The sequence below is a fragment of the Protopterus annectens genome, chromosome 2.part2 (genome assembly GCF_019279795.1).
Source record: "Protopterus annectens isolate FY-2018-M chromosome 2.part2, PAN1.0, whole genome shotgun sequence".
Taxonomy (NCBI): domain Eukaryota; kingdom Metazoa; phylum Chordata; order Ceratodontiformes; family Protopteridae; genus Protopterus; species Protopterus annectens.
Window position 1 is genome coordinate 400,039,363 of NC_056730.1, and position 27,491 is coordinate 400,066,853.

Genomic DNA, 27,491 nt, shown 5'->3' on the forward strand with positions numbered 1-27,491 from the left:
ATTGTGGGCCCTTTTGAAGGTGAGAGGGAGGTGAAGTTTCCACTGAATCTATCTGCCAGTATGTTGGCAATATCAGTAGGTTCAGTATATATTGTGCTACTTTGCACTATCTCAGAGCATATCTGCAAGTTGCCACTTAGATTTTTGACATAGCTAAAGAAGGCTTTGTGGTTATCTTTCGAGTCCTTGCCTATTTTTCTTTCGAAGTTAGCCTTGGATGATTTTATGAGGGTCCTTAGTTTCTTACTGATACTGATCAGGGATGTCTTTCCTTCTTGGGATTTGCTTTTTTCTGAACTAGTTTCTTCCTTTTTTTGTATAACCTGTTTATGCAGGGGTCCACTAGACTGGTTTCCTTCTCTTAGGGGAGTGAGTCTTGGTTTTGCTAGGGATGGCATGATCCATGCATCCTTGTAGGTACTCATAGAGTGCAATTGTAAAGGATTCTGCATCTTGGGCAGTGTTATCCTTTAGCATGGGGGCTGTGAAACTTACCACCTCTGACTTAAGTAAGGTGACGTTTGCTTTAGAAAAGTTTTTCTCTGTGGTTTCCTTGGTTGGGGGTGGTGGTGGAGTGTGGACATCCAGGGTGATTAGTTTATGGTCTGATCTAACCAGTGATGGGTTGACTGTTCAGAAAATGTTTCAGATTTAGTTGTCGTTAGTTTACCAAGCACGTAGACACCATAAAGACTGAGCACCCACACCAAGTAAATGTTCCAGGACTTACAGCAAGCTGTATATTTTTGAAATTTAGTCCGCAAAGCACAAAACTTCATTTCAGTGACCCTTGCGTCCTTCTCCTGCTGCTGCCTGTGATTCTACAGCTTAAGGGTTTGACTTTAAATATAGTCTTTTGCCAGTGTCTCACCTTCACTTGAAGGATTTTAATAACCCCTGACTTGACCATAAAAGGTAAAAATAGTCTGTGCTCATGATACCCAAAGCTTGAAGGTGACATGATGTCTGGAGGGAATTCTCACAGGACATACAAAGAAACTATTTCAGTAACAAGAAAATAAAATGCTGATCACTCACCAGTTAACCCATGCTGCTCTTTAACTGCTTCTAACTCATAATTTTAGGATATCAGAACACAGTAATTCTGGGTTAGATCTCTTCCAGTCAAAGGGCAGTGATTATCTCTGTCAGTGATCGTTCATTTAACTTCTCAGTGAGACTTGGTAATGTCCCAGTCTCCACTTCCCATTTCTAAGGAACCATACCATGCTTTAGAGCCAACTATCATAGGAAGTTACTAGGCTAATGGCCCTAGGGCCCTTACAACCCTAGCCAAGTTCTAACCCTTAAGCCCACGATCAGCGCCTATTTCCCCTGTCCAAGAGGGGACACACATGGAACCCCTGGGACGAATTTACAGTCACCCATCCAACTGTCCAGATTGTGTTTGAAGAGGGTCAATGAGGTGTTCTGTTTGAGATGGAGGAAGTCTGTTCCAAAGGTGTGGTAACCTCTGGGAGACAAATTTGTCCCTCTAGCAAGTTTTATTAATGCCATGTACCAGGTTAAGGTCTTTAGAGTGAGTAACCTGTGCATCATTTGACTTTCGAATATGTAGCATTCCCAATAACGATGCAAGGCAGAGATCACTTCTGAGTAGTCTGTATGAAACAGAATAAAGTGACAGTGATTTCAGATGCTCCCTATAGGACAGATGATGAAGGCCTTGAATTTTCCTTGTGAGGAACCTTTGTGTTTTTTCCAGTTGCTGCAGGTACATACCAAAAGGGGTGTTGTACTCAATTATTGGCCTGATGAGGGAAGAGTACAGGGAGGTAATAACTTTTTTTTTTCTGGAGGAAATGCCCTTACATATGAGATGAGCCCTTCTTACCACTGTGAAGACGTGGTCAAAGGTAAGGTTGCTGTCAACCTATGTGCCCAGGTCTCTCACTGCTAAATGCATATTTAAGGTGTTGCTATTGATGTGGTAGTTAGCAGGAACATCACTTTTTACTGAAAGGAATGATGATACATTTTTTTGCATTGAGTTTAAGGCCATGACTTTGGCACCAATAATTTGTTTGTGTAAGACCCTCTTGTAGAATGTTGACATCATTTGGAGATTCTGTGACCACTCCCAGTTTGCAGTCCTCAGCAAACTTTGTTATCTACAGACCTGTAACTTTTGTTTGTACTTCGGAGAAATAGATTCCAAACAGTAGAGGTCGCAGGACTGATCCCTGTGGAACACCACTGGTTACAGGTCTGCTGTTGATGTTGGAATTCCCTGTCTGGATTATAGGAGTTTTGTCAAGTGAGGCAGTTAGTGACCCATCTAATGATATAAGGGTTGATGCCTAGTTGGGTGAGTTTGTCAATGATGCCTGAGTGGGGGGAATAGTGTCAAATGCCTTGGCTAAGTCAAGGTAGACTGTATGGACAGATTTCCCCTCGTCCAGGGTCTTGTTGACTGTCTTGAAGAAGTCCTCCAGGTTTAACAGGCATGATCTCCCTTTGACAAATCCAAACTGAGTAGGTTCAAGTGTTTGGAGATTACCTATATCTTTGTTGATTTGCTCCATGGCCTTGCAGATAAGGCTAGTCAGGCTAATAGGTCTATAGTTCCTGGGGTCAGTGGAAGCACTGCCTTTGTGCAAGAGAATAACGGTGGCTGTTTTCTGTTCAGTTGGCATGAAGCCGGTGCTTAGACTATGAAAAGAGTACCCAATAGTGTTGCTAATTCATGTCGGAGCCCATGTAGGACACAGCCTAGGATGTTATCATGTCCCATAGATGCTTTGTTTAGGATGGTGCTATATTTAAGAGAATGGGAGAAAGTCAGAAGGATTTGATGCTGGCAAAATAATCAGTGCACTAGCTGAAAAGCTACATTTCATCACACACTCAGCCCCAGTATGTTACAGACACATACTTGCTTTCCAGGTATCAGTACAGGAGGGGTTTGTACTGTTGTAATGGAGCCACCACCTGATACCACTGCCTTCTCTTGCTTTTACAACTTGATTTTAAAAAGAGAGAAGTATTCCACTTTTACTACTGGGAGGTTGGCCTCTGCCGCTTACATTCGTAGATTACAGTCGTAAATTATGACTGATCTGAGCTACAGTCAACCTTTGCTGATTTGTTGGCAGCCTGGTTGTACTCCTTGCATGTCTTCAAGGGCTTTCTCTCCTTTCAGGAATGTGTTGAGCTCAAATTGATACAAGATCCAGAAAAAAGCAGGGCTGACCATCTTCTTGCAAGATTTCATAGCTTGAATAATCTTTTTCTTTTTTCTGAGTTGCATTTGAATAATCATTTTCAAAGTAAAGCCTTTAATCTCGAGTTCTAAATGGCTTCCTGGGCTGGAAGACAAGTAACAGAATCCTGTCTTTTATCACATGCATCTGGAAGCACACAGTGGTCTGTCTTGACCATCTGCTGGCAATTGGCTTCCCTGGCATGTAAACCAAATGTGCCATGTCAGTCTTTAGATCTTTCATAGGAATGCTGGTCCATCTGGCTGTTTCTAGTTCCTTTTTCAGAACACTAGTCTATCTGGATACCTTCTGAACAGTAAATGTCAGCAAATCCTGGCTTTCTATTTTTTCCAGTACTCCACTGATTCTTATTTTTTCTAGCTGTCCATATCTTCCTACTGTGTCAGTTTATCCTTCAATGACTCTGACCTTGCTTCAAGACTGCACTGAAGGCTTTCACCTCCAGATTATCTGCAGAAGAAACTGTACAGTGTGAATGTGGTCTGACAATGCAGACTGTAATTTCTTTCTCAGTGATTGATTCTGTTAATTGTTTTACCCAGGTATTGACTTTCATCCACCATTGCAGCAATTTTATCATATTATTGCAATTATGGTCATTGTCTCATGTTGTTCAGTGAATGGTCAGAATTTTTAACACTGCTTACTCTTTCTGTGCCTCAGCTTTTACTTGTGTTTAATAACTTTGTATTAAACACAGTCACTTGCTAGGTACCTCCTCACAAATTCTGAAATTGAGATTTTCTTTCTATTCAGTCACTTGGATAGTAATAACCCAGACTCAGGAGCATTAATTAATTTATTTTTAAGCAGTGTAAATACTTTTTAAACTCTTTTATCGTACTGTGCAATCCCCATGCATGGTACACCTGTTATTTTGGCACTGATACAACCATTTTATAATTATGTTTGTTTGTGTCTTTCGGCTTTTCCCGGTTAGGGGTCGCCACAGCGGAACTCCGGTCCGCTAATGATTGGCAGTTGATTTTTACGTACCGGCTTGCCAGGCCTGATACACAACCTTCAACAAAGGTACGACCACTCACGCATGTCTCCACGCAGAAGACGTTCTAGCTGAGAATCGAACCAGACAGCGTGTCAGACTGTGAGGCGACAACGCTACCGCAGCACCACCACCACCATTTTATAAGTATGTATTTATGAATAATAATAAACTAACCTTATGTCAGACAACCCATGCTTATTTTCAAATAGCAATAACTTGCCATTGTTAAGCTTGCAATTCCATTGTCACAGTCAACTATTCTGTCTAGTCTTAACTGCATGTTTGATTTAAAAGTGTTCATTGGACAAAAGTAGTTCAACACACAAAGTAACTATTAACAACATAATTGGTGATCAGGAATTAGAGACCATATATGAACCCACAGTGGTGGTGCTGCGGTAGCCTTGTCGCCTCACAGTACGACGCTGTCCAGTTCGACTCTTAGCTAGAGCTTCTTCTGCGTGGAGACATGCGTGAATGGGCGTACCTTCGTTGAAGGTTGTGCTTCAGGGCTGGCAACTTGGCATGTAAAAATTCAACTGCCAATCATTAGCGGACTGGAGTTCCGCTGTGGCGACCCCTAACCGGGAAAAGCCGAAAGACACAACAACAACATTGTTTTATTTTCTCTGCATTGCAAATCTTAACACTTGGAAAAGTGACTTCACACCTTATATTGGAGCCTACTTTATTAAACCGATATGCATCTTAGGTACCCTTTTTGATGCTGATCTCCACTTCAAGCTTACCTACCATTACAGAATCCCATATAACCATTATTTTACTATGTCATTCTGTTTGTGATCTGTAATAAAAATACATATTTTCTAAAAAAAAAAAAATAAGACTACTCTTAGTCATTTTAAATGCAGGATATTATTTAAAATCATATTTCTGTTCCATCCCACATTTTTTCTTTATTTTTTTAGTTATCCCTAGGAACATATGAACAATACCTGGAAAGCAATCTCGGAGAACGTAAAATATTTGTCCATTTACACCTTTAAGAAGAGACACTTAAAAGTTTTTGCTACCCTTTGTGAGCATGTAAAAGTGTTCAGCTGAAATCAAGTCAGGGTCATATATGATCCTGGTGTAAATTTATTTCTACCTATCCAGTCATCAAGACTAGTCTTAAAGGCAGAACAAGTAGTAATTTGCTTGACTAGTAGTGGTAACTTATTCCATAAGCTGGAAATATATTGATTAAGGAATGTATCCTTCCAGAGAGCCTTGTTAATGTGTTATTGTAAATATATGTCCCTAGCATAGGTCCTTGTAGGTCCACTGGTTTTCTGAAAAAATAGGAGGTCAAATAAGACTGGGTCTTTCATGTCTTGAAATACAAGACATAGGTCACCTTGGAAGAGCTAGTGGGCTACTAAGTACAAGGAGTTGTGCTGATCTATCAGAATAGTTAAAGGATTTAACTGATTTAATTTTTATGGTTAAAAAATGCTGGTGCCATTCCCATTGAGCAATATGCTTGAATTTGTACATATCAAAGGGAGCATTGCATACAAAGAGGCATCTGATTAGGGTAGAGTACAGTGGTAAGATATTCCCTTGGAAATAAACTGAGCCAGGTAGAAGATTTCATGACTGTGGTAGAAACATGATGATCAAATGAAACAAGAGTTTTCCACATAAGTAGCAGATATCTTATGACCTTGTCTGTCTGAAGAAGAGTTCCACTTCTAATATACAAAGTGGGAGCTGCTAAATATTACCATGGCTCACTTTTTGCATTTAGCTTGATACCATTTTCAGTGCACCAGTTCTGTACTTATTGCAGCTCATGTTGGAGCAATTTAGTTTCGGTGGATGAGAAGATAACAGTGCAGAGATTTCAGCCATTGGCAGACTTGGTCAACCACACTTCTGAGGTATTGGCTTGGATATCTTAAAAATAAATGCCAAACAGGAGAGGACCTGTCAGTGATTTTGTGCAGTACCCCGTTAGTTGCAATTTTTAATGTTCAGAGAGAGTACCTGCAACTTTCACAATTTGGAATTTGTCGGACAGTCAGTTTGCAATCCAGTGGATAGTGTAGGTTTGCATCAAGTATGTCTAATTTTCAATAATATTGGCATTGGGGGTAATGTTGAATGCCTTGCCCAAATGGAGATAATCAGAGTGCAGAGAGTGATAACTCTCCCTCCACAGCTTCTGTAGCTTTTTCAAACATGTTTTTCTAGGTTCCATAGACAGGACCCACCCTTTACAAAACTAACCTAAAATGTGGATTACTTAAGTTGTCTGTGTTTGTATAAATGAGTTCTGCTATGATATGTTATATGACTTTGCATGTAAGGCTGGTGAGACTGACGGGCCTATAATTTCTTGGGTTTGTAGACACCTTGTCTGTTCTCCAGGTATCAGGTACAAAGCCTGTGTATAGGCCGATGTTGAGCAGTTGAAGTATAGACTGTTTCACATATTCCTTCTTTCTGTGGTCTCTTCAGCTATTGTAAATGTTATGAACAACTTGTACCATCTTATATGTTTAATACCGTTTGTCATACTCAAAGATGTCTTTACCTGAATTATTCTAAGACATTTATACTTCTATCATCACTACTCTGTAGTTATCGTATAATCATTTTTTTGTATTTTTTTTCCTGGGCTTAGTCTGAAAATGGTCCATGTGGCTCACCGCTCAGTGCTGGTTAATAAATAAAATATTGTTTCCGTTCTATGAGATAATTAGCAATCTTCCAGAAGATGAAAAAAGGATGAGCTGTCTAAAAGAGTGCTAATAAACTCAGCGGCATATGGCCAGTTGTCATGAAAAAAGAATAGAAACTGGAAGAGCAACATCTAAGAGCTGATCAAACAGTGCTGTTGCTAAAAAGAAGTACAACAGTTACATAGACTGGTACAAACATTGTTTAGAAGTGTGGTCCAGTTCATCACTGTGCCTTCATCATGGTGAGGAATTCTTACGGGATCTTTTATGTCAGCTGGAGCAGGGTTCTGAGAATCTGATGTGGCTTTTCTTAACTTTGCATCAGTTTTGTAGATTGCAGATTCTCTGCCTTTCTCCATGGTTGTGTGACTTTGGGGTTAATGCATAGAGCTAGCAGGAAGACTGCCGGGGCAGACCTTCTACGTGTGGTGGTGCAGTGGGGCTCACCTGCTGCTGAAAATATGTTTTCCTTTCCTATGTAAAGTTGAAATGTTTGCTGTTTTTATTTTGCTATCCAAGGAAGAATGGAAGCTTCTGCAGCTGGTAAGTTGTTTCATGAAACTAACACTTGACTCATCCTACAGTAAAATGGGATAGACTAATAAAAATGACAGCATAGGACGAACTCAGTGGGGCACCTTGGATTGCACTGATGGTTTGTGGATTTTGTATTTTCAGTCATCCAGCAAAAATTATATTTTAGTACATTTAATATAAATCTAGCATTTTGTTTATATAAACGACTTTGTGTTACAGATTGGGGAAAAAATAAAACTAATTGAAGTAATTCAGTGGGCTGCAGTCTGCTTTATTGAAGGAACAGCTCGACATCACACAACAGTATGACCATTTATCAAGCCATATTGAGCGCAGCTCCACAGATGAAATTTTTAGAATGCATAATTGAAACAGTTTCACGAAGCATAATATGAATACCTAACAACTGATAGGGACTAGCTTCACATTTCAATTTATGCATATCCCCTTGAAGCTTTACTTCAGGATTTTTTTAGTATTCTAGCACTTGTGCTCTAGGCCAGTCACAGACCACCATTTCCTTCCAATGGAGAGAACTGACTTCCAGAATTATAGTGAGTATTCCCTTGCTCTTCAGTTGCGTATTGGACCTTTTTTCAGGGTAGCCTGTGTCATGGGTACAGGCTGCTGGGTCAATTTATTTATTTATTTACTTACTTATTTTTACTTATTAGGGATGTCAGATCTTTCAGGTAAAATAATGAACTGGCCTTGAGGCTTATGAGACATTTCTGTATTATACTATATCACCCCTTTTTGTATAGGACTCATGTTCACTTCCCTCCATAAACTTGCACAGGATTTATTCATATGGGCATTTGCACGGATACGGCATGCAGCTTATTGCTTTGCATCCCATTGTGTTTTTTTTTTTTTTTTAATGCTAAATTTGCTGCAGCTCTGTTGTACAGTGGGTAGGCGTTAGTCACAATAAATTCCCCCTGAATGGCCGAAATGCATGTCTGCAAGGCCTCAGAGAACATGTAAGCAACGGGATCCACGCCAGCCTCCAAAACAAAATGGTCACGGCAGAAGAATCCAACCCAATAACTAGGCAAACTTTCAGGCTTTCATCAGCCTAGAGAGAGACATCTGATGTAGGAGGCGCACAGCCAAAGAATCTCACCTGACTTTTTTGGCCTACTACTACTTCGAATACAGCTGACCCTCAGGCTGGGAAGTACCCTCCATAGCATCTCGTCTTTCGCTAAAAGCTTTAGTCACTGGTTTTCAAGAAAAATAACGAGGGATTAAATATGACTATGTAAGGTCTTTAGAAGAAAAGCCTGACAAAAAGGGTTACCACCTTTTCAAATGCCCGAAGTGGGACATTTTTGGTACAAACGTCAGATTTTGCAGGCCAAAACATACGCATGACCAATACAAAGGGCAGAACTTCACTTTTTTGCCTAAATAAAAGCTTATTCTCGTAGCATTTTAGTTGCTTATTCTGTTTCTTATAAAATGTAGGTGTTTCAGATACAGTATAACTGTTTTATGCAACTATTACATAAAGTATAGAAACTAATTATATCTTAAAATCTCAGGACATTTGCCATTTTTACAATTTTTTTGCAGAACACAACTGCCCAAAGTGGGACTGTCCCTCGCAAAGTGGGACAGGTGGTAACCCTACAGTACAGGATGTATGATTGTGAAAAGCACCTAAACAAAACAAGCACTGCTTGTGATAGTCTTTATGGGGAATCTGTCTCCCACACTGGCATTTACCCTTTTTGGATGACATGAAACAGCACAACAACAACAATACAAAAGTAAAAATCTAAAAGAAGATGAGCAAAAACCCCAGTGGAGCACTTATCTGACAGCTAGGTATACCAGCAACTACTTGGGTGATCAGACCAGCAATCAGAGATAACGTTCAGACTGACGGCAAAAAGGATGCACTGATTATCTCTCTTTTCCTTGGACTGGCATTCCTACTGGGGCTCTCAGTTCTGAGGATGGTACATCCAGATGTCACCTTTATGCCCTGTGCTATGTGAGGAGCATACATGAGATGTATGGCGTACCTTAAAGCAGCCTAAAGGCTTTGGTATACTGGCCGGATGTCAGGCCGCCTATGGCAAGGGATCCCTAATGTTACAAGTACTGCAGCAGTGAAGAGAAGAGCATCTACTGTTATGGTAAGATTTTACACAACTGTGCTTTTAACAGTTGACCATTTGCTGTAAAGTGCATTCAAACTGAATTATGTTTTGGCAGCAAAAGTCCATAATGTGTCACACCTCCAAAAGAAATTAACTTAAGCGAAAATATTTGTATAATTGTAGTTACCGTTAACTTTCAGATGACCTATAAAATGAAAAATATTGTTTCAGTGTTAATATTCTGTACATGGTGACGTGTGAACATATGTATTAATTTAAATGAGAAGGCCTGTTCAGAACTTTGAGACCTTCTTGGCATATCTGACAAGGTAACAGCTCACTGTACCTGTAATTTCCTGGCTCAGCATCAAAACTGAAATCAAAGGCATAATTATTTCTTTTACCACCAACAGTGCGATGCTGACTCTTCAGAAAAGAATTATGTCTGATGAGTCTGTGTCTTCAATTGTCAGCGTAAATCTGAACCTTTTATCTCACTTTTCTAGAGGATCAGTGCTGAAAAAAGACATGCTTGTACGATTGTTCATTACTTAATAATAATCTGTCTTAAGCACTCTGTTTTTTTTACTTGACACAGTAGTTTTTCATGTTGTTTTCCTCTTTGTAGTCTTTACTTAACTCTTCGTTGTTTTTTCTGTCTCTTGGCCTGGTCTGTTAACTTATATTTCAGCAACAAACTGGTTGGTATAATTCATGCAGTAGTGTGAACAGATGCCTTCGAGTTTGTCAGCATTCCATTTAAATGGTGTTTCTAGCACATTCCTGTAGACTTGGCAATTCCTGCTGTTTCTCTTAAATTCAGCGTGGAGCATTCCACAAGCCACTGGACTGATGTCATCTTTCTTTGTATATTTACTTTGCTATCACTGAATCCTTTGAATTTGTGATCATTAAAAGCTGAACACTTCATTGTGACAGTTCCTGGTATTGTAAAAGTAGCAAATATATAAAGCTGGAAATGCTGCCTGTAAGTATAAGTGTTGTACTGACTATCACTGGAAATCTTGTGTTGCTATCAACAACAACTAAGACATGCAAAGCAAAGCACAGCCACCAAAGCTCCCAAACTCACTTGTCCTGTATAAAATGAATGTCCAAAACTCCAGCAAAAACACCAAGACTCTGAGACAGCTGTAGGATCCAGTGCAAACAGATTTTAATAAACACAAGTGCTTTCGTGGGCAACCCCATTTCATCAGATGTCAATATAAATTAAAACAGTCATACACCTCTCATTTAAACCCCCCCCCTTGAAACACATGACTTGAACAACCAAGACCTTCCAAAAGCACATTAATTCCAGATATATTACATAAACCAATATACATACTTTAAAAATAAAATATATAAAAAATATATATATGTATATGAACAATTTATACACATACTAAAGAATCACCACAATGTATTAAAACATTTCAGGATGAAGCTAATAAATAAAAATCATTTAAAAAGATGTCTAGATTTCAGCTTAGGCCTTAAGGGAACATATATTAATTTAATCCATGGCCCTTATCTGCCCTTAGTCTCACTATCCACTTCGCTTCAAGTTCTACAGTGGTGTTCCTCAAGTTACCCCCTCTAATATTTTCGTAGGTTCTTCCTATAACTAAAAATTTGAAGCTGTGTTTCACGTCTGTGTTGATAATATGTTTAGCTAAAGCATTGACTCTATTTTTCTTTTTAATAGCATAATTATGTTCACATATTCTTTCTTTTAGGGATCTGTCTGTTTTCCCCATGTAGAACTTACAACATTCTATGCAGTGGGCCAAATAAACAAAGTGTTCACGATCATTTGCTATTAACAACAACTAAGATGTATTCTTTGCTTTTCACAGGCCTGTATAAATCATTGTACAAAACAGTCCATTGTTATTTTCAGCATTCTGGTATTTATTTCTGAACATTATCAGTTTATCTTGCTTTGATAGGTAAAACAGTAGTATTCCATTCTTTGTGAATTTCGCAAGAAGTACAAACCTTATTTAATTTAGTTTGGAATCACCCTAACTTTGTGGAGTACTACCCTGACTATAATCTGGACAACTGGAGCTCAAGTACCATATCTGGTAATAGAAAAGCCAGAGATGTGAGGATGGGAAACAAACAGCTACAACTAGCCCATTCTGGAAGGAGGGAATGTTGGTGCCTGACTGACGTCTGTGCTACTCCAGTGCTAAAGGCAGTAGCCCAGAACATGAAAAGCAGATGTTGGTATCAGAAGGGACATTTGCTTCAGTTACCCAAGCTGGTTCTAGTAGCCCATGTCTTGGCATGTGGTGAAGCATGCATGCCTAGATAGAGGGGCATAGGTAGTCCCTGTGGTGGTACAAGTACACACATCATCACTAGGAGTGGGGGTTAGGGTTGAAAACAGAAATGTCCCCATTGCTCATATCCAACATGGTGTGAAGCTCTGGTGGGGAATGCACCAAATAGTTTGCTGCCCAGGGAACAAGTAATATAGGTCGCCATAGGGCCCTGATCTGAGGGGCAAGCTAGAATTAAGTGGTAGAGAGACAAAGGTGTGCATTCCAGAGAAGACAGAACAGAAAGACTGGGTGTGAGCAGGGACATAAAGAACCCTTATGACTGCCTGAATGACCGCCCCTTCTGAATATAGCTTGTCCCCTTACTTTACTAGGTATAGGGAAAATGGGATAAGTCTCATGAGAGGAGACTTGTTGATTTCCAAGCACTGGAGCAAAAAGCACCAAGAAAAGAAAATGAATTAGGAGTTAATATGTTGATGTTAGCAACAGGAGTTGGTGGTAACACTAAGCAGGTTGTGTACCTTTATGGGAATGAGCACTTGTTTTCCCATTGCAAACCAGGAGTGTTTTGTAAGCAGTCTCTATACTCTGTAGCAAGGAATGGTTAGTTTTGGCAATGGCCTTTAAATGCATTTTTATCATTATAATTGTTATTATTTAATACATTTTTCACATATTTTTCAACACAGTTCAATATTTTCACATTACATTTTCATTTCTCACCATCATGATCTCTGAGATAGATTTATCACTTATATATCCCTTTAAATCAGGTGCTCCCATCCTCCTTTCTATCCACTCACAATCTAGCCTTTCTATTCACCTCCTTTCCCTTCTCCATATAAACCTGTCACATACCTGCTAAATCTTCTCTATCCATTTCTCTTGGGGTTTCATTTAAATATGTCTTCCCATGTATATTATGTGTGATAAAATCATGCACCTCACTAGACTAATCGTTCCCCAACATATAAAAATTTCCCACCCATTTATCCAACATTATGCCAATGCTCACTCTCATTTCCTTCCAGTTTCTGCCTCCTGACAAGTTCTACTTATATGAAATCCTTCAAGTCTAAGTAGTTATCTCCTCCATGTGTTTCTTTCAATTCCACTTCCCCCTCCTTATTGCCTACTCTTATTACTACTGACTACCAACTTTTCTTGATGATATTCTAGTCCTGCTTCTCACGTGAATGTTGTGACAATTTGCAAAATTTATGAGAATTGTTTTTCTGCATCCTGTAATTTTAACAAATGCAGATGACGTGGAGATCTTTAAAGAGTTGTTAGAGGATACTGAAAAAGTGAGGGGTGGAAGACAGCCTGATTAATGGTAATAGATTTCAATGTGGCTCTTAAACCAGAAGCAGACAGACTGAAAGAGGAAAAAAAGAGTTTAATAAAAGCAGAAATGTGTTAGAACTGGGCACAGAAAGTCAGGAAATTGTGGATTTATGGCAGGAACTAAAAGCAGGTGTAAGGTGCTTCACTTTTACAATGAATGGGCACAAACAAGTGAGTAGACTAGGTAGACTACTGATAGATAAAGTTACAATGGGAGTCATATCAGGGGTGTATTGTGGAGAAAGTACACATGTCCACACTATAGTTATTATGGACCGATGTGGTTGGTGGAACCCTTGGCAGGGGCAGAAATGGATGTAGCAGGTAGTGAAAAATGCCCTGCATCTAAACAAACAGATGGAGATGGAAGTGGGAATAAAGGAATAGAGGAGAGGATGATTGATGGGGGAAAAAAGGGGACATGAAAAAAAGGTGAGGAGACTACAGAAATGATTAGAGAGACTGCAATGCGAAGGCAGTAGATGAAGTGGCATGAGAGGAGGTGGAGCATTTAAGTAGTGAGCTAAAAACTGAATTGAAACCTTAGAAGAGACAAAAAGTGTTGATGGAAAGGGGAAGACTGGGTGGTAGATTACATGAGGGGCTAAAACTAAACTATTGCAGGAGTATCGAACAGTTTCAGAGAATGTTATACAAACTTGTACGCCAATAAGGCTGTGATGGAAGGGAAATTTAGAGTATGAAATGAGGGGGAGCAGGAAGGATTGAACAAATGGAGAGGAAAGGGGTAAAGTAATGGAGGACATAAGAAATCTTAAAAGTGGAAAGGCAGGTGGGCCATATGGCTTACTGAAAGATTTTTATAAGACAGTAGGATTGCAAGTGATACTTTAATAAAAGTATTTAATGAGGTCTTGAAAAGATGCAGGATAACAAGAACAATGGAGTGTGTAATGAAGATGTGAAATTATTTGCAAGCATTTTAACAGAGAGATTAGAAAAAGTGTTACCAGAAATAATAAGGGAACAACAAACAAGCATTTCAAAAGGAAGGTCCACAACAAATCACAAGTGTACATTATTAAATTTTAGGACTGTGCTGAAATTCCTCCTGTGTATCTTCTGCAGCATATTACATCAACCTATTATGGTTGCAATAAGAACAACATTGCCTTTTTTCTCACAGAGTTCTATGATCCTCTTCATGCCCTTTTAACCCTTCCCCTCGACATAATGTACTATTTCTTCTATTTCGCGTTTCCTGCTCCAAAACAGTTTTCACGAGTCTTGTGTATATATATATATATATATATATATATATATATATATATATATATATATATATATATATATATATATATATATATATATATATATATATATATATATATATATATATATATATATATATATATATATATATATATATATATATATATATATATATATATATATATATATATATATATATATATATATATATATATATATATATATATGTACATATATATATATATATATATATATATATATATATATATATATACATATATATATATATATATATATATATATATATATGGTATATTTACAAAAAATACTTCTTACAAACTTGCATTTCTCTTGTAGAACACGTATTGTATACTTTTATGTATGACAGTCTCTCCCTTTTACAGTCTTTTTTTTTTCTTTTCATTTTCTTTGCAGTCATTCATATACTTATCTCTATAATCCGTTATGAGGTTACCCACTTGTTCAAATCCTACCTGATTTCGGGTCCAATGTGTCTATTATGGAAACCCTTTAAAACATTTGTTCTTCAGTCATTTACGTAGCTGTTGCAACTCAATATTTCCCTAATTTTGTTCATCAGGTTGCTTGCATGGTTTTGATTCACTATCTGCTCACACCTCTCCAGTAAGCCTCAGGTGCACTTCAGTCATCTTCTCAGCCAAGCGTTTTACATTTTGGTGGAGACATATAATTTGGGGAAGATAAAAATAAAAGAGAAAGAAAAGAAAAATGCACACATATGTGTGACACTTTTAAAAATACCATAGCAACCTCTTACCTTTCTCCAGTCTTCATTATTTACCTAATTATCATAAACATTTTTATGCCTTTTCTTCTTTCATGGTGTCCACACCAAATGTCTGTTAACCCAGCAGCCCATAGGCCTGTATTCTAAATCTTTTCATCTCTCTGGACTTTTGTCTTTTTCCATACAGTCTCCACAGCTCCTCAACCTCAGTCCTAGATAAGAACATTCTTCCTCATCGCTGTTCCATTAATTTAAGTCTTCCTTCCTCTCATACTTGTTTTCCCTTGTTCTAGGAGACATCTTCCTATTCTCTCCCCAGTATAGTCATTTTACACCCATTCTTAATAATTTACTGCAGTCATTATTCTATTATCTACTCTGTTGTTCCTTTCCTCCTCTCTATTTTAATGGGTCACTCTCTTTTCCGTTATCTTCTTTAATATTGTTTAATCTGGGTCCCTCGTCATTTGTTCTGTCCCCATCTTTCAGCATTATTCCCTTTGTATATATCTATTTCTTATACTACATCAGGCATTGCTCCCTGCTTGCACTTGCTGGCATACTATCTAGCTCCACAGACAACCATCTGGCTTTCCCATTCAGTGCATCTCTTTAACTCATTCCCTACTGTACAGCTCTCCTGAGTGTGTATCTTTAACTACTAGTAGGTGTGGCTTGAAGCTTTAAAAAATGAAGTTATCACCTTACAGTTCTAACAGACACTCATTGACAGAGGTCAAATATCAATGGTTACATACTGCACCAACTTCTCTAGTATTAAATATGAATGGCTTCCTCTTCTGTTCTGGCCCAGAATACAGTGTTCTTTCATATTGTTTTAACACAAATATACAAGCTGGATAGCTGTTAGCAGATGTCTAATGTGCCATCCATCTGGTGCTATTTTTTTCTCATTGCACATACCTGAGAGGCATAATCATTTACTACTTCTAACTTATATCTTCCTTTTACCAGCCCTCTCTTGACTGCTCTTATTCTTACTAGCCATTCCTTTAATCCCTAATTGTGGCATTTTACTGTCTTGTGTGTAGGTCATTCTTCTCTTACTGGTATTTGACCTATGCAGTGTTGTATACTGGTATGTATTTAAAAAGCACTGTCCGCGGTGGTGCAGCGGTAGCATTGTTGCCTCACAGCAAGAGGTTCTCCCGTTCGATTCTCGGCTTGGGTTGGGAGTGCCTTCTTTGTGGAGTCTGCATGTCCTCCCCACGGTCGAGTGGGCGTTCGAAAGACATGCGTTGAATAGGCGTGCCTTTGCTGAAGGTTGGGCATTGGGCTGGCAACTCTACACCATAAAAACCAACTGCCAATCATTAGCGGACCGGAGTTCTGCTGTGGCGACCCCTAACCGGGAAAAGCCGAAAGAAGAAGAAGAAGAAGAATTGCAGAAGAAGCCTAAGCAACAAAATCTCTGAACATTTGATGCCTTTCTTAACTTTGAAGATATCAGCCTTTGTGTAATTGATAAACCCAGTTTCATTGTAGTGATAGCACTCCCTGCATTCCACGGTATAACAACTGTCATATTTTCAGATCCATCAACAAATGAGGTGGAGTATGGGTATTTATTTATAACACCATTGTCTTTTACTAGATTTTTCATGGCACAAATCTGGAACTGATTGAAGTCCTAATTGCACTCAGAAAAAATCATCACATTGTAGTCAGTCATAGATTTCCATCCATGACCCCTTTAAACATGCAGAATACCTTAACCAGTTAGAAAAGTTAGAATTGGAACCAAATGCCTTTCCTGTGGATGACTTTAACTGTCTGAACATAAACTGGTAAACATTTATTAGAACCAACAAATATACCCAGCTGGACTTTGTAAATGTCAGTTTCATGTAAACAAGCTGTCCTACTCACCAACGGTGTTAATCTTCTTGAGCTTGTCCTCACAGTATTTTGCCCAGTTACTCTATCCAACTTGTTACCCCCTTAATTGTCAGATCTGACTATCTAGCTGTGATCTTCTCTATGAAACCTGCTTTGTGACCCATAATAACTTTCTATGTTCAAGGATTACTCCAGAAATCAATTATTTACTATATGCTGACCTTATTGATAATCACAGATAGTATAACCCCAAGCAAAACTTGTAAATGAGGCTCCTGTTTACTGTTCTGAATTATACTCTGTTTTGGTTAGGTGAGGCAGCCATACCATTCTGACATAAACATAATAGCAAGTTGAGAATTAAGCCAGTATGGTGGATCTACTATTTTAACAAACTGATCATCACAAAAAGATGTCCACTTCATCAGTGTAAGGGAGAGTTAAAACTGATAAGTAAGCCTTCTAAACTTACCATAAGGAAATATAAGGCCAGCTATGAACTTGGGATTGCAAGTAATTTAAAAGATAGCACCATAAGGCATTCTTCAGAATTATCAGGAAGCTTAGAAATTAGCTACAATTCCATGCTGAACTTCTCTCCAATAGTACCTTATTCTCTAATCCCAAAGACATTGCTGATATTCTTGCAAATACATGTTCTTCTATCTTCACTCCACCCACACTCTCCTCTGTCCCCTCCATTCACCCTCACACTGTCCATTCTGAGTTCATTTTGGATGTAGTCCTTTTGGCACTTTCCAAAGTTAAAAGCACTACTACCATGAATCTTGAAAACATCCGTGGATATCAATTGAGAAGAGTAAAGTTCAACCTAGCAAAACCTCTCCATCAGCTCTTCAACTTGGAATGTCTCCATTAGTTATGTTCCCAAGATGCAGCGAATAGCAGTTGTCATACCTTTACATAAAGATATGTGCTCTACTATCCTTGGTAATTACATGCCTATTAGTCTGTCTAGTTTATTTGCAAGGCTATGGAATGTTTTATAGCTAAACTAATGAACAGTGATATAGGTGACATTATATCCCTGGATACACTCCAATTCACCTTTGTATGAAACAGATCATGCATGCTCAGTTCTTTGAAAGGGTTACTGAGGCCATTGATAAGGGTGATAGTCCACTTTGCTTATCTGGACCTTGCCATGTCTTTGACAGTATCCTTCATGCAGGGATCATTGACAAAATCACCCAAGTCAACATTAACCCGTATGTAGTTTGTTGGACTGGTCTGGTCATTTGCTATCTGAGAGAACCTATACGTTTAAGGTTTGGGTGTATTTGGTCTAGACAGAAAACTGTCACCAGTAGTGTCCCACAGGACTTCTGTTTGGTGTATATTTCTGTGATTTAAAAGCCAGTTTCAAGGGACAATGGCTAACTAAGTTTGTTGATGTTTGCAAATTTTATATGGTTATTAAATCCCATTGTGAGCTTCAAATTCTCTAGCAAGGACTGCACCAACAAATGCTTTTACTGTATTAATAATGGGCTTACCCTCAGCACTAGGCAGTGCAGCATTATTTCCTTTGGTAAGTGTATCATTACTACTAATTACCATTTAGATAACATTACAATTGAATTCAACACAGTCATCAATGACTTGAGTACATATGTCAGTAAAAGACTTCTCTTTTGACCACTACATCTCTGTGATGGCTAAAAATTTTGTCTACCTTGACCTATGACTGGCACACAAGACATCCTCCAACCCAGTATCTCATCAAAATCCAAAAATATTATAATACCACTTTATCATCCCTTATTAAGCACATCATTCAGTATAGTGCACCTTTCAGCATGTAACTTGCCAAGCACCAAAATCAGCATGAGAGACCTCAGCATTTGCTCACCCAAAAAAAATCTAAGGTGTCAGTACCCTTAGCTTCTGTGATGGACTAAAAGTCCTGTCCCTGTACTCAGTGTCATATAGACTCTTCAGTGGTGGTCTCTGTTTAGTGAACAACCCAGCATTCTTTGAATTCCTTCATCTAAGCAGAACCAGTGGTTAAGCAAACACCCATTCCTCAGATCTAAATGTATCCTACCTCATCAACAATACCAAATGGTGCGACTGATACTCAAACTAGTATATACCCTGTTTCTGGAATGAACTGCCCTTACGAGTCAAGCAGAGACTTTCCTTGCAGCTTATAACATCACTCTGGATTTGTGATCACAAGTATTCATTGGATATATATGGAGAAAGTGTTCTTAGTGGAGGGATCATTGTTAGTCTCCAACAGTATTTGGTAAGTGGCTGAGCTTCTCAGTGGTCTCTTTTGACTGTAGGCTTTAGTAAAACCTTATGAACCTAACACCTTGACATCTTGTTATTAACCAAATTTTAGTTAAAAGAAGATTCCTTTGTACCAACATACTTCCTACAAAACTATACATAAGAGACCACTACTAATGTTACCCAGGTGAAACACTTGCAACAAACTGGATATCATGCACATAAAGCTCCTAAACAGTCACACAAGCCAACATTAGCATATGAATAGATTTTGTATCAGAATAGTCTGTTTCACTATCCTCAGCAATCAGATTATTTAAAGATGTCATACAAGTCATTTGTAACCTTTCTAAATCTAACAGATGAGTTTTAACAGGTGACTTTAACATGAGTTGATTGGATTCATCGCTTAAAACTATCTTGCTCCATAATTCTTCAACAACAAATTTAAGTCATCAGTGAAATCACATGGTCTGACAATATCCTTTCCTCTTTGGGGGTGTCTTTCTTACGTATTTCCTACAAGACTTCCATAATGCCATAATGTTACCTTACCGCTTCCCAGTGATCACATCTGTATCCTTCAAATTATCTGCAGTACTTTCTGTCCTCATTTTAGGAAGCTCGTTTCTTGAAGCAAAAAAACTTTTTCTCTTAGTTTACAAAGAAGAGCATGTTGTTGTAGCTGTACAGTGAATTCTAAGTATTTTGATTCCAACACAAAAGAGGAAATTTCCTTTGCAGAAGCAAGTACTAAGACAAGTCAAACTCATGGCTCATTATAAGCTCAAGTACAGCACAGTTAGAAAGCATGGAATATTTAGAAATACCACCAGTAGGATAATTAAAAATATATAAACCACTTAACAGTGGATTAGCCTAGCCTCAGGTAGTGCTGTGTCAGACTATATTAGGAAGAAACAAGCCATACGAGCTAGATTCCCAATTTTTTTTTTTTTTGGAAATCTATTAAAGAATGATTAGATGAAGCAGAAAAAACTGCTGTTGCAACAACTACACATTCAAACTTTCCTTTCTTTTTTTTTTCTTTCCATACTTTTTTAGTCTGAGCAACAGAATCTGTTCGCCATCATCTGTGTCACATTTACCCTCTTCAGCCATCCTCTCCACCTTCCTTGACACCTATCTGACTTGTCCCTTTGCATCTGACTTGTCCCTTTGCTGTAGGGCCCCATGAATGGGGAGAATCCCTAGCATAAGCAGTCAGGAGAAATGTGCAGAGAGGAGAGCAGGGTATCCTGGTGCACCAGTGAGCTTTTTTAAATACCCTAACCACTATCCTAACATGTTCCCAAGATGCATTTTATGTGTATGCATCTCTGGACTAAAATCATGGCTCTCCATCTGTTACTGCTGAACCTTGGTTGTAAACATGACCCTCCCTCTAAAAGCTACATGAGCTGGCATCCTCAGGGATTGGGTTCATTAAGAGGTTCTCCCGTTCGATTCTCGGCTGGAGTGCCTTCTGTGTGGAGTCTGCATGTCTTCCCCGCGGTCGAGTGGTGTTCAAAAGACTTGCGTAAATGGGGGTGCCTTCGTTGAAGGTTGGGCGTCGGGCTGGCACCTCAGCACCATAAAAATCTACTGCCAGTCATTAGCGGACTGGAGTTCCGCTGTGGCGACCCCTAACCGGGAAAAGCCGAAAGAACAACAACAACTGATCCTTAGTCATCTGAGTCTGTCTGTGAAAATTATATTCCTTTGATAGTACCTGTCCTTTCCCTTCAAACAATAAACAAACAAATATGGCTGTGACTTGCCTCCAAAACAGTGAAGAAAACCTATAGCAGCCCTAGAGCTGCAAGCTTATACCTAGCCCTTTTTAAGGTGGCAATATGGATCACAAAATACTTAGCAGATAACTTGACATTAACTACAGCAGCCATCCTGTTATCTGCTAAACATGCATCTATAATTCCTGTTCCCAAGTTTCCAGCACCAAGAAACACACCAGTATTAATTTACATCCCCATTTGTTTAAACTTTACAGAAAAAAATGTGTAACAAAACAATAGATCACATAAAAAAGGGGATAAAATGGATTCAGGAATGGTTATAACACACCAACTGCTTTACACAGTGCTTCTAGTTTTATCTTTAATGATATGGCAAAGAGTTATTTTCATTGACAGAAAACAAGCATTTCAAACAGCCATACCTACTCCTAAAAAGAGTAAGAAAACTGGGCTTTCAGAGGTAGCCTATTACACAGATTCAAAATGCTGTCACAATGCATTGTCCAAGTAACAGCAGGAAATACAATCTTTGATATAGCAACACTTATCACACTCTGACAAGGTTTAGTGCTAGTTCCATTTTGTTTACTGTTCAGACATTCATAGGTTAAGTATTAGGCTAGCTGCCCTTGCAGGCCATTTTAAGGCTAAGTTCTCTTTTGGTACTCAAATTAGCCTGTGCCATGTGGTGTTAGATTGGCCTTACCCATCCCATGCTCAATAGTTGTATATTACCTCTAATGAAAATAACTGGGATCATACCATAGATAATTTGAGGGAGACTCATGTATCAGATCAAGCATTTAGGAGCTGCCTCTGTCCATTGGTAGTACACAGTTCAGTCCTAGGGTACATTTTCTGTTTCCCATACATAGATCCAAATTGCGCTTGAATATGGACAAGGATGAGCTCTGTTTACAGAGCTGGGGAGTCTGTTCCAGAGCAGCGGTATCTTCTGCAAGATATACCTGTCCCTCCAATCCATTCCGCTGATGTTGCAGAAGAGGTTTAGATCCCTAGACTGAGTATTTCTGATACCATCTAACTTGCTGATGTACAGTAAATCCATCAGTACAGGTTTGGAGGATGTCTTGTATGCCAGACATAGGTCACCTCTTAGAAATCTGTAGGATACTGAGTATAGTGACAGGGCTTTTAGTTTGTCCATGTAAAACATGTTTATGACTTGTATCTTTTTAGTAAGGTATCTCTGGGCATTCCAGTTGTTGCATGTGTCTGGATAGATACTTGCCAAAGGAAGCATTATGCTCAATGTTTGGCCTAATGGGGGCTGAATAAATGGGGATAATGACATCTCAAGATTCCCTTTGTTTATAATCTGTGCAATATGGAGGGACTTTGTTACAACCATGGACACATGTTGGTTGAGAGTTAAGTCACTATCCACATAAGTTCCAAAGTCCAGAATAAGTGAGTCAGCTCTTATGGGTGTATTGTCAGTGTGGTAGTTCTCTGGGTTTGGCATATAGTTTCAATCCATGATTTGGCTGCAGCCCTTTGGTATTGATTTTTACTTCAGAGTAGATGCAAAACAGAAAAAAATGTTCATTAATGACTTAGCATTAAATCTGTCCAGAACATATTTTGCTTCTGTCCTGGTTAAGTGTTGCTCGTAAGACCAGATAGGACTGCTGAATTGGTACAGTCTGTGCTTCAAAGGAACAGCTATCTCTGCTAGTTGCAAGTTCAGTACAAACTAACCTTGAATGTGCAGAAAACAGCTTGCCTTGGCATTACTCAGCACCTAAAACTGACCAAATTTACAAACCTGAACTTTAAACAATAACCTAATTAAACAACATGGTCTACACATATTTTGGCATCCTTGTTGAGCTCACATTTTTCTGTAAATCCCACACAGAGATGCTAGCTGGCAAAGTGCTCAAAAATCTTTATGCTGCAATTTGTACTGTTTCTTAGCATTTGAAGTTTGGAAAGCTGTTGAAATAAACCTTTTCCAAAGCTTGAATATGCAGTACTACTAAATGCACTAAACTCTCAACAGAGTACTGTGAACAACTATGCATAAATCTGCCTTTTTATCTTCTTCTCCCCAACCTGTTAATATCACTGCCATTCTATACAAAAAAGCAGGGACTTTCAAGAGCAACATGTGTTTATGCAACACAGAACCCATATGTCCTGCGGCAGTGTGAAATGCGAACATCTGCTGTTATAGGTAAGTAGAGCTTATGCAGCTGTACTTTGTATGGCTTTCCCCAAAAAGGTCTCATTGAGAACAAATCTATCTTTTTATGCCCGAGGTGGTATCTGAGAGAACTGTGAATTAAAACATTAAGCCTCTTGTATCCCAATTTAAAGGAGTAAATGAGAGAATTCGGAGTGTTGATTGAAAACTCACATACTGCCTGAACAAGATTGGTTCTATCACAAAGGGTGATCATCAGTTAATTGTGTAATTTGCTAAGGGTAAAAAGTATACACCTGGCAAACTCCAGCAGAATGCTTATCCAGTTATATAGTTTTTTTAATTTGGTAAACAAGGCAAAACATGAGTGCCCACTCCACAATGGCAACAGCTACTCCACAAGTATACTTCAGGGATGTATCTGCAAGCATGTGAGGTTGCTAACTGGCAAGTCACATCTGCATTGTTCAGATATTACAAATTAGACTGCCAGTTCTGTGCAGGACAGGTTTTCTGGGAGGGTCCCAAATGGGTTGCATGCATTGACCTACTTTCATCACCCAGGGATATGGAGGGTATTACTGGAGATTCTGCCCATATATTGTGATTTACTGATGAAATATTTCTTTTGAAGTAAGATACTACAGTTGAGTAAGGCACTCAGCTTAACATCAGACCTTTTACAGAGAAGGATTGCTTGAATTAAGTTACTCTCCCATCTCCATGTACAGTTCTGATTGTCTTATTTATGTGAGGTTGTTAGGTTGCATTATTGTGTTTGGCATTTTTACAAAGTTCACATTCCACTGAGGCCAGTTCCTCAGTTAGAAGTGTAGGGTACTGACTGGTCTTTCCTTAATAAGGATTAATTTGTCATCCAGATGAACTAAAGGTAGCTTGATCCAATACTGAATTTGAATGTGTGAGTTTCAAGGCCAGCATTGGTCTCACCTGGTACAAGACTGTCACGACCTAGGCTGGAACTGAATTTGGGATACTGCTGGGAAAAACTGCACCAACAGGGTGACTAGGGAATGTAAGAATATCCATATGTTTTGACTGATGGCATAAATCATCTGACAGATCTACTGGTAAGGAAAATGCCTCACTGTACTGTACTTTCTTCCACATGGTTATGTCTGCAGTTTATGTTTTGTATGAGTCTTTCAGCCTAGGATTTGACTACAGACTCACCTTAGAACTCATCACTGAAATGCCCACAGTTGCTAACAGTGACTGTTTATTTTTTATAACTAGAGGCACCCAACATTTTTATGTAGGTTCTATGGAATTATACGTGGACAGATTTTGTCTTGATTAGACTATATATTTCTAACTCTAGTGTTGAAGAGCAGTAACCCACTGTTACACCCTGATTAGTAGTGGCAAGGTCTTCAGGAGTTTGGTAGAAAATTGTGAAAATAATTATTTGCACGTATACAGTATGTTAATTTTAGCAAAGTATATAGCTCCTTTTCAGTTACTCGTAACATTTGCCCTCTGCTGCCTCTCAAGGAGGATCTCAGTGTTTTACTAAAATGGTTGCATGTTTTTTTATTATTATTATTAATAATTTCTAATGTTTTTTTTTTTTTTTTTTTTTTTTTCAAATTGGTTAACAGATATTCTGGAGCAACATGTGGCCTTGCCTTTGTTTTCGTCTACCCTTCATTGATCCATATAATTGCACTCTATCGACAAGAGCAGTTGAGATGGCATTCTGTTTTACTTCATGGGTTGCTAATTGTAGCAGGTCTGGCTAACCTCATTGCACAGTTTATCACGTGATCTACTGAACTACATTCTTAAAGTATATACATAACATTGTGTTAAAGACCTTGAAAATGACTTTTGCCATAAAGCAACTGAACAGCTTATGGAATGAAGGCATTTATGTAACTTCAAAAGGGAATGTATAGTGCTTAAGAAAAGAATGAAGAATAAGCTCATTGTGAACACCTTGAAAAAAGATGAGCATTATAGCTCAGTATAATTTTGAACTTTTGTATGTAATACTTTGATTTGTTAAGTATAATTCCATTGATTCTAATGCAATTGTTTGAAAACTAAATTTATTTTTACTGCACCTTAAAAGAAACAGCTGCTACTTACGAGATGCAGCAACACTGGACACGTATTATGGAAACCTTATTCTGCTAAAGAATGCTCTGTTTTTGTGTTTACTAAAACTAGCAGTTAATTTCAAATGTGTGCTGTTTAATTGGCCCATGAACCTGTTACAAGGAACCTTCCATTATCACATTATGGGTTGACTTTCACTGCAGTTTAAGACTTGTATTTTTCCTTTTGTGTTACACAGTGTCATATTTTCTTATAGGCATTTAATTTTATGGATGAACCATCCCACCACTACTGTCACTAACCTCACTGCCATTAATGTTACATCTAGCCACTGTGGTCTTGCTTAAGCATTTAAAGAAAAATCCATTCTAAATGGAAAATGTGTATTTCTCAGTCATATTGTCATGTTCTGTACATTTCTGATGCATCAAATCACTGTTTCTTACTACATTTTCTTATACCTTGAAATGATTATCATGGTGACTCCCATATGGGTGTGATTTTATTTTCCAGTCTCTTTGGCTTCCTCCCAAAATGGAGTTTTTTGGTCCCTGTAGTATGCCTTAGCCCGTACATCATAAATTAGTTTTTCATTCTCTGTTTAGTTGCAGTGAGAGTGCTGTGAGTTGTTGGCTTTGTAGATAGCCTATAAAAGCAGAATCATACCTTTTTTAACTGAATGCTTTGATCTGTGTTCTCTGTAAACTTGTAAAATATGGTCTTGTTACACTTCCTTTAGTATAAAATAGGCTAAAATTAGTGTTTTGTTAAGTGTTTGAAGATATATTCCTTTAAAAATTTCAGATGCTCTCTGTCCCACACTTCTGTAATGTGTAAATGATCTCTTCCCTTCCCATGTATCAGTGGATGACAGTTGCTGATTCAAAGATCTAGTGAAGCAAATTACTGATACTTGTAGTCTGTGATACTGTACCTGGTTTTGTAGGTACATGGATACAAGTAACACTCCAGTGGTCAAAATCAAGAGTGTTTACTGGCTTTAATGCAACTTTTGGTCTTTATATAAAGATTTTGTCAGCAACTGACTTTTTGGAAAAGAGTTTCACTTTAGCTCTGTAGAGCATTTTGCTGACCTCAGCAAGACAGAGCCTGAAGTTGTGGGCAACAACCACCTGTGAAAAGTACAGAATTTCTGCTGTCTAGCCTGTGTCATGCTGCCTGAGACAAATTAATTTATGAACTGCGAGTTTCAAATAGAAGAAAAAATGGACCTTTGTGATCTGTGGTAGGGAAGCAAATGGAAATGAAAAAATGTAAGATGCTAAAAATTGTCAACTGGAGTTTGTCTGTAAAGAATTATTGCCTTCCATAAGTTTGGCTTTTGTCTTTTGTCTTGTGTTTAAAATCTGATATTCAGTCGTAATTTTTTGTTTGTTGACCTAGTGAAACAAGTGCTGTAGTGCTAAAGAAAGTAAGAAAATTATACTAATGCATTTTTTGAAGCACTAAAAGAAATTAATTGAAGTTGTATTAATACAGTGTCAGTATTCTGATGATGTGGAAAGAAATTATTATGGTTCAGATGTAGTATTGTAAGAATAATGTAAACAAAGTTAATGCCAGACGATTTTTACTGTTTTCATAGGCTGTTACTAGGCTAACCACGACTAGGGCCCTTACAAGCCTAGCCGCACATCCTAAACCATTTGGATCCCTAAGTATCATGAGGGTTTGTGGGGGGAGGGGTTATGTTAGTGAGTTACTAAAGATTTACTTGGGGGGGGGGCGGGGGGGTGTTAGGATAAAACTTTTCTTATTGACCACTTCTCTCCATAAGGGACATTGGGTCCTACCAGGGGTAAATTTACTATTTCCTATGCAGTTGTCAAGATTTCTTTTGAATGGGGTCAGGGATGAACTTTGTTTTACATAGGTGGGGAGCCAATTCCATAGTGTTGGGATTCTTTGTGACACATACCTGTCCCTCCAACACTTTCTCATTATATCACATGTTCTTTGCTCACAAACTGAGTTATATACATTCTCAAGTCATGGAAGGCATAGTGATTTCGTTCTCACCTCACAGCAAGAGGTTCTCCAGTTTGGCTCTTGGCTGGGATGCCTTCTGTGCAGAATCTGCATGTCCTTCCTGTGTTCATGTGAGTTT

General features: G+C 38.4%; 1 protein-coding gene across 5 annotated transcripts in view; it reads left to right on the forward strand.

Annotated features, from left to right (window-relative positions):
• SLC38A9 (solute carrier family 38 member 9) overlaps nt 1-27,079 on the forward strand; it is a 1,477,321-nt gene extending 1,450,242 nt beyond the window's left edge. For all 5 annotated transcript variants that reach the window (XM_044063918.1, XM_044063920.1, XM_044063923.1 and 2 more), the window contains one exon: nt 24,904-27,079. In XM_044063918.1, the coding sequence (XP_043919853.1) occupies nt 24,904-25,069 (166 nt within the window). In that variant the 3' untranslated portion in view covers nt 25,070-27,079. The remainder of the gene's footprint in view (nt 1-24,903) is intronic.
• Nucleotides 27,080-27,491: the final 412 nt, after the last annotated feature.